Below are 7,673 nucleotides of genomic sequence, written 5' to 3' on the forward strand. Positions count from 1 at the left end.
CCATACTATATATTCCTTAGTGGATGCCCTATGGAAAACTTGAGATCATGCAAGTGATACATGTCTTTTTCATGTACTTGCTACAATCTTTAGACATCACGACTCAATAACACATGCATTTCCCTTGACATTTACAAGGAAATTCTGAGTCGATTCTCATGTTATGCCATGAAAAGAGATAAAATCTTAAGGTTGAAATTCTATTTCAAATTAGCGTTTACATGCTTCATGATGAAACATGCCACAAAATTTTGTGCTCAATCAATAGATGAATTCAACAAGACACAAACTAGAGTTTGTGAAGCAATGCAACTATAAGTCACATTAGAGCTATGTGAAATAAGGCTACAAGATTCACAAAAAATAAACTTACCTTGGCTCATAGGAATGGATGTTCTTTAAAAATTCCTCAACTCCACATTTAAACCAAGCTTCTCTAGTATATAAATGCAAAGAAGTTAATACATTAAATACTACTATATATGATTATCAAGTATGAGCTTTTGAATACTATATATGATTATCAAGTATGAGCTTTTGAAGGATGATGGTGATTTCTTCCCCAAGCATGACACCCCTATCTTGGAGGTTTTCAAGTGTGGTGTCTTCCAACTCATCAGAGGGGGTTGAGACTGACATAAACACATCACAAGGAGAAAGGTTGGCAAGCATTGCAAACTGTATCCTCATACTCTCAAGCTTCTCCTTGGTGTACTCACTCCAAACACGAGCCTTCTTAGAGCCATGCAAAATCCTGTCCACCCCATTCACCACTAGCACCACCTTGTCACATTGCAGACGACGAGCCCTCTTGGGTAACTCTTGTGCTGATTGACTCGTGTCTCCCTTAAATGGCACTACCACCACACATAAATCAGCCACATGTTCCCACTCCTCCCATAGTGATGACATGTCCCCCCTCTCCCCTGCCGCTTCAGTCCCTGGCATGTCCACCAATATGAGATCATTGATCATGTAGGGATGCACATCCTTGGTATGATAAGTGTGTCCCACCTTTGCCACCTCTGTCCCCGCCACATAATTTATCAGCGTGCTCTTCCCGGCATTTTCTGGCCCTATGAACATGATTGTCTTAAATTTATCCATGCGTGTGTTTGCAGAAAGGATATGGTGAATTGCATGTGCTCTTTGTGATAGATCCTTTGCGTTTCTTGTGTGGGTTGGTGCCATTGTTTCTAGCCATGCAAGTAATGTGGGCTTCATAATAATGTGCTCATGTATCCTTCGCTCATAGTATGAGACCTCCTCTCCTAGCTCCACCTTATCTATGGCCCAGAAAAAACATTTGTGAGTTAGAGAAAATAATGCATGAACCTGCACCTAAGGGCTTCAATTGCCTAAACAAATCAAGATTTATATAGTTTTTAAGCTAACATAAAGAAAAGAGCATGAATGCATAGGGGCATTGTCTAATGTAGAGAGAGAGAGAGAGAGAGAGAGAGAGAGAGCTTCTTCTTCTTCTTTTGATTTCAACATTTTAAAAGAGTAACAATGGTTTAGCCCCCCTCCCTCATTGAAAAAAAAAGAGCAACTAATGGCTTCACCATATGCCTTCGCAAAAGAATGGGCATATAGATATGGAAGGTAACATGTGTAAATTTTAACTCCACATTGACTATAGAGGCCTACAATAGACACTATGATTGCCTAAAGTACTAAGGCAAAAAATATGTGGAATACCATGATAAGGGAGCTTCAAATGGAACCTAAAGGACTCCTCTATTAAATGTTGAATCTTTTGTAGCAATGATCATTGAATAATTGTTGATGGCCAGGGTTTACAATCTCATCTTGAAGAGTTGCCTTCTAATGTGGCTTGCTCAAAGAGTTGCATGACAAGTCGGTGGGGTCTAGGTAGAACCTCTTTGGGTGAAATTTCCTCACAGGTCCCTATCAAACTAGGAAGATATACCAAACGACGAGCTATCAAAACAGTAGTTGTCGTAAGGAAAATGATGATGAAGGCTGACATGAGCCTCCCGAGGGCCCTCGACATACATAAAATGCCGATGGGTTGGCAATTCGTAAAAAAACAAGGCTCGCGGTAGCTATCATCGCACGCCTTTTCTTTATGCAAGTTGCCTCCCAAAACATTTCACTCAGCACTTGAAAGCTTGGAGCCTCCAATAATTTGAGCCCATACCCCCCTCTATAGTCTTGGATCTTGCTAGATTACTATGAATCTTGGAGCCTCCAAGGACTTGAACCCATGACTCACCTATGAATTGGAATTCCAATGTCTAAACCAATATGGGTCCTTGGAGGCGATACCACTATGAAGAAAGGTGTTCTTACTCATTGTCTACAATTTGTCAATGTAGTGCCACATGAAAGGTATGCTTGCTTAGGGTCTTGTAGAGCACATGAAAGGTATGCTTGGAAGGGGTCCTAGACTCGCTCAATGTTGGGTGAGGAGGATTAGAGCACTCTCCCCCCTTCTCCGTGCAAAACACACAAACTACGAAGGACATACACCTGGGGAGGTTTCCTTTTCGACTAAGTTTTACTTCTATGAGGGAAATCGAGAAGAGGCAACTGACCATTTGAGCTGCCGATGCTTGAGCGGAATTTGAAAAAAAATTAGAAATTGAACTTACCTTTACTTATGTGTGCCAAGATCTCCACTAAGATTTCGGAGTAGCGCATCCGAATAGTCAATTCTTGCGAGGCCACATTCCAACCGGTAACTGCAGCAGCCGTCAACCCAGCCGGCACACTCAAACTGCTCAGAGTAGAGCTCCATGCAGCTGTATGCGCAGCGTAGATTGTGAGAGTCACTGGCATCGCCACAGCTGCCCATGTCAACAATCCCACCACCGAGATCGCTCCCCCCGCCATCACTATCGCATTGCTCCACGATGGCTTCTGCGGCACCCCCTGCCTCGTCAATGCCTGCATCACTGGCATCATGAATTCCTTTGAAAGCCGCCTCCTCTCTTCCCTTAGATCCCTCGATCCACTCAACTTCAACGGGAACTCTTTCTCCCCGAGCCTCACTGGCTTTAGCATGTTTTCATCGACCATATGCTTTGCCTCCTCAATATCACAGCTTCTCACCAGTAGCATTTTGCCAATGATGCGAGCAAGCGCAGATTTCACACAGCTGCCAAACCACGGATTCTTCATGAGCACCTTCTGCTCCCTGATGCTGCCAAAGCAAGTCTGGATGGAAACGGTAAACGGACTTTCGTCCCCTGTGTCACTGTTCATTCCGTCATTATTGAGCAAGCTCGCCTGTGCCAGGGACAAAACATTTCTTGTTAATTTGATAAAACAAAGGTGGTGCAACGACTGCAACATGATGAGGAACAAGAGGAGAGACAATTCACAATTCCTGCATTGTCTCTCTAAAGAACGGAGGCTTCTAGACCTGCCTAAAACATGTTATTTTATCTATCGCTTAGAGGCTCAATGATAGCCTTGCAGGTTTTTGTTAAGAAAAAGGGATATTGACAGAATACAACTCACCACACCCGGGCTGACCTCTGCGCTATACTTCAAAACGAGCATCGAATACTTGTCCTCAAAATCCTGATACTTCTCGAGATGCCAGCGGCCAGGCATTCCGGATACTTCCCAGTTCAGTGGAAGAAACAGATCTTTGCCCTTCACGTAGATGCGAGCCTCTCTCTGCTCGCCTTGCCCTCCTGTCAAAATCATAATACAGCTCTCCACTTGAGGGTTTACTCCGTGAACGCCAGTTACAATGGAACCCATTTCATCACTTGCAGCGGCAGAACGCCTGACCAATTTCCATAGATAAGCTCCGGCCTTGTGACACCTCAGCGTTTTCGCATCAATCACCACCTTTTCTGCACATGTTATGTCTATTTCTCTCATGTCTGTGATTACCTTTGACTCCTCGTCACCCAGCAGGTGATACCTGCCCACAGGTGCAAACGGTGAGTCCTCGTTTTGATTAGTAGCTGTAGCTATGATGGCGCGCCTACACCTCTCCAGGTCCTTGGCCCAACTGCTTATATTTCGTTCATCTTGCACAGAGTCGCTCAAATCATACAGCCACTCGCTCAATACAGACAAACTCCGTCCGAACCTTTTGATGGCATACTGAACTGCAGCTCCCATAGCGACGCGCATATTGTTGAAAAGAAGTGGAAGAGGATCTCCCTCATTTACATACGTGAACATTCTCTTCTCCAGACCCTGCTTTTTAAGATCATCTTTGGCCACGATGTCGCAGAAGTGAGGGGAGCCAAATGAGATGGATATGTGCTTACTCCCTGGAGCCTCTCGCACGCGGAATACGTATTGGATTAAGGACATGTGAGCCAGTGCTCCCCCTAGGCTATGACCACAAAAAACAATTCTGTCTGCTCTCTCGGCAACCATAAACATCTTGAAGTAGCTCATGTCTGGAAGCTGGTTGCCAATTCTTCTCACGAACCCGGAGTGGAACGCTCCTGCCACCGCCCCTTCGAAAAGGCCTAGCCCAACCCCAAAGCTTGTGTGGGTAGTGTCCAGATCGGTCAGCATATCCTGAAGGCATTTCGTCCCTCGAAGAGCTACATAGACTGTTCGTGTTGTCAGGCCCGGAAGACTATCATCAGCAGCGACGGCTACCACCAGATTGTGGGCATTGGCCTGTTCCTTCGCTCCCAACAAGACTTTGATAAAGCCCAAATCAGCGTAGTTTGATTCTTCCAATTCTTTGCGACAGAATTCAAAGCTCTTATAAGTGCACGCAGAGCAAAATACAGCCCGCTGAATGTCTAGCAAGCTAGGGCCGATGGCATCTTCAGCGGAGCTAGAAGTCTCCATTGGCGATGAGCTGCAGACGAATTCTACACGTTCGGCTATGTAAGCAGAGAAGGCGAGCATACTGCGATGATAGCCTTATTATATTAACCTTCTAAATTTGACAGCTGTTGAAGGTGCGAGTCTTAGGACAAATTAAATGCGGTCCAAGACCGTGGGGACATTGAACTAATAAAAGCGTGTTATCGACGTGGGTAGCACGATGAACGTGACGATGAACAAAATGGTTGTCTATGAGAAAAGCCATGGCTGCAGGCTGCAGCCTGATGACTACGCGTTTTCCATGTAAGAAATGGACCCATGTGACGATCGAAAGTAAAGAAAAACCGATGGAGAAGGAGGCATATTCGTGACATATGCGACGTACAAACCAGGGTGATGTTTGCGTCAATGCCAATTGTCCCAAAAAGCTTAGACTTTTGAGGGCCTATTCCCACTGGATTTCCAAATTTTCAAGGTTTTTCTTGAAAATTTGCAGATCACCTATTATGTCGGCCCCTATCCGAGAGGAGGGGCTCGGCCAACAACCAAGTAAATCACTACACGTCAACCTAATTTGAAATTTGACATTGTAACCTGGCTCCTTCACGTGAACAGGCTCTAAGCTAAGAGGGCTCTAAGCTAAGAGGGCATTCTCACGCTTTCCCCATGCTTTGATTTCTACAACTAGGATTTTTGGAAGGCCAAAATATACAGTGTTGGAGCATAAATTCTCTTGCTCATGAGGCAATAGAAGGTCCCCACTAACATCACATATTTTTATAATTGTTAAGCGGGAAAATAGAGATGCGAAAGTTTAAGAGCCTTTGAGCGAGCAATCAACTAGAGAGTCGTTATGATTCTTCATTGAAATGCTCCCCTATTACCTCAGCTTTTCGCGTATAGGCTCATTGTATATAGTTTACAGGTTTTTTCTAAACACTACGTGGTGGTTTTAAACCCTCTCCGTTGTTTGGGGTCTATGGAAATCAAGCCTATACCCTCTTCTCTTTTGCTTTTGGTCAAGCTGACCCAAGAAAGTGGTTAGCGAATAATGCCATGGTCCCAAGAAGTGATTAGCAAACAATGCCATGGTAAGAGTTAATCATTATGTGGCATTGAAAAACTCTTACTTTCATTAAAAGCAAGTAGGGTCATTATAAGAACTGAGTGCTTTTAAGCATTTATATGGCATACTAACTACTCTTACCTTACTCTTCATGAAAAGCAAGCCGGGCCATAGTGGTTTTGCCACCTTATTCTTATCTACCTATTGTAAAGGCTCTTAATATCATGACAGATCACTTATGCTAATCTATCAAGATGAAAGGAAAAGCTACACAAAAACATGAGTCAGAGATAAGAGAGATAATAGAGAAGAATTCGTGTGGGCAAAACAAGTCCCAACCTATGTGATATGTTTGTTTTTATTCGACCTCTCTGACACAAACAATTATAACCACGTGAACATCCCATAAGAGTTTTTCTAAATGGTCCATCTCCCATATCACAGGATACCACGTCAGGTTAAGATCAACATTTGAAAACCTATCAAATCTACTCCCCTATGAAAAATCCATGACTCTAGACTCTAGAGTGGAAAGGCTCTAGTCTAGAAATACAGGTAGTTGTTCTACTCTTTCGAGTCATATAATGCTACAAAGAATAAGTTGTTTTTCCCACTCTTTTTGTGATCTCATAAGGACCAACACTTTGGGCAAAAATTTTCCACAAGACTCTTTTTGTTTCGAAAGCACAACATAACCAAATCTCCTTCCTAGAACTCAATGCCTCTATGGGGTTGGCTATAGTGTTGAGATATCGAGCTCCACTCGCGATATGCCAGGGTGACTGTTGTGCATTTATGTCACCGACTTGTTAGCTGGAGATGCGGTTGGTACACCGCCCACGAATAATAGCTGGATGACAGCTATCCTTATCTACACTAGTTCGTGGCTCAGTTAGTATGCCACCTTAGTTAGTTGAGTTTGGTTTGAGACCCACATATAGGATTCTTCTATTTCTTTGTACTAGAGTTCTTTTAACTTTCACAACTAAGAAGAGAAAAACTGTTTTCAGCCTCCACCTTTGTGTGTATTCCCCCATTTGTGCATGTGAGAAAGCCGTAAGTGAGACTCCTTCTCTCTCTCCCACAATCTTCACATGGTATCAGAGCCTTGTTCGTGGTAAGGAGCTCAAGGAAGCAAGCCAAGTTCGTGGTGTCCTGGTAAGAGGACCAGTGTTGCTTTCCTATTTCAAGTTTGGGAGCAAATCTCTGCAGGTAGCACAGCCAGAAGTGCAAGAGTGCACTGTCTCAAATTGAGACGCCCTTCGCGGTGTGGCGAGAGCACAGTATATGCCGTTTTGGGGCCGTTTTGAAGGCGGAAGTTCTTCGCAGGCACTCAGAAAAAGGCGCTGTTTTTTGCTGTGCGACCACTGCTGCGCGGCTAGTCGGTGGAAAGGTGCCGCAGAAATTGCATCGTATGCCTGTGTGCAGAGATATTGGGAGTTGCAGATTCATGCCTGTTGCCTGTTGATGCAAAATCGTCACTAGGAAGTGACTGTGTGGTGAAATACCACTTTCGTCAGTTTTGCAAATCTGCCCGTGTGAGGCAAAAGCTGTGTTTTTTGCAGTGACAGAATATTTTGCAGTGTTCTGTAATGGCATCTGATTCTCTTTCACAGATTGTCATTGAAAAGCTTGACAAGAACAACTTCCAGGCATGGAAGTTTAGAATGACGAATTTCTTGATGGGAAAAGGCTATTGGGAATTCATTACAGGAAATGAAGAAGAACCTGTTCTTCCTAATGTTCCCAGTCAATAGGAAATGCAGGCATTTAAAGGATGGCATGAGAGAGCCAGGAAAGTTATGTACTGGCTGTCTATCAGTATTTC

At 43.9% G+C, this 7,673-nt stretch overlaps 1 protein-coding gene across 1 annotated transcript; it reads right to left on the reverse strand.

Annotated features, from left to right (window-relative positions):
- Positions 1-510: 510 nt before the first annotated feature.
- LOC147901040 (uncharacterized) lies at positions 511-4,860 on the reverse strand. The gene is made up of 4 exons (XM_087376422.1): positions 4,076-4,860; positions 3,490-3,904; positions 2,619-3,255; positions 511-1,286 (listed from the first exon to the last, which is right to left on the reverse strand). Exons 1-4 carry the CDS (start codon positions 4,858-4,860, stop codon positions 511-513), a joined length of 2,613 nt encoding a protein of 870 aa, XP_087232548.1.
- Between the last annotated feature and the right edge of the window lie 2,813 nt (positions 4,861-7,673).

Source organism: Dipteris shenzhenensis, chromosome 6 (genome assembly GCF_047967505.1).
Source record: "Dipteris shenzhenensis isolate YYH24624 ecotype China chromosome 6, Dip_SZ_1.0, whole genome shotgun sequence".
Taxonomy (NCBI): domain Eukaryota; kingdom Viridiplantae; phylum Streptophyta; class Polypodiopsida; order Gleicheniales; family Dipteridaceae; genus Dipteris; species Dipteris shenzhenensis.

Excerpts from the sequence above, each read along its gene's own strand:
- LOC147901040 (XM_087376422.1), bottom strand. The coding sequence starts at position 4,860 with ATGCTCGCCTTCTCTGCTTACATAGCCGAACGTGTAGAATTCGTCTGC. Across the intron at positions 3,905-4,075 it reads GTTCAGTATGCCATCAAAAG|GTATCACCTGCTGGGTGACG; the intron begins GTTCGGACGGAG and ends ACCTGTGGGCAG. Across the intron at positions 1,287-2,618 it reads CTTGGCACACATAAGTAAAG|ATAAGGTGGAGCTAGGAGAG; the intron begins GTAAGTTCAATT and ends TCTGGGCCATAG.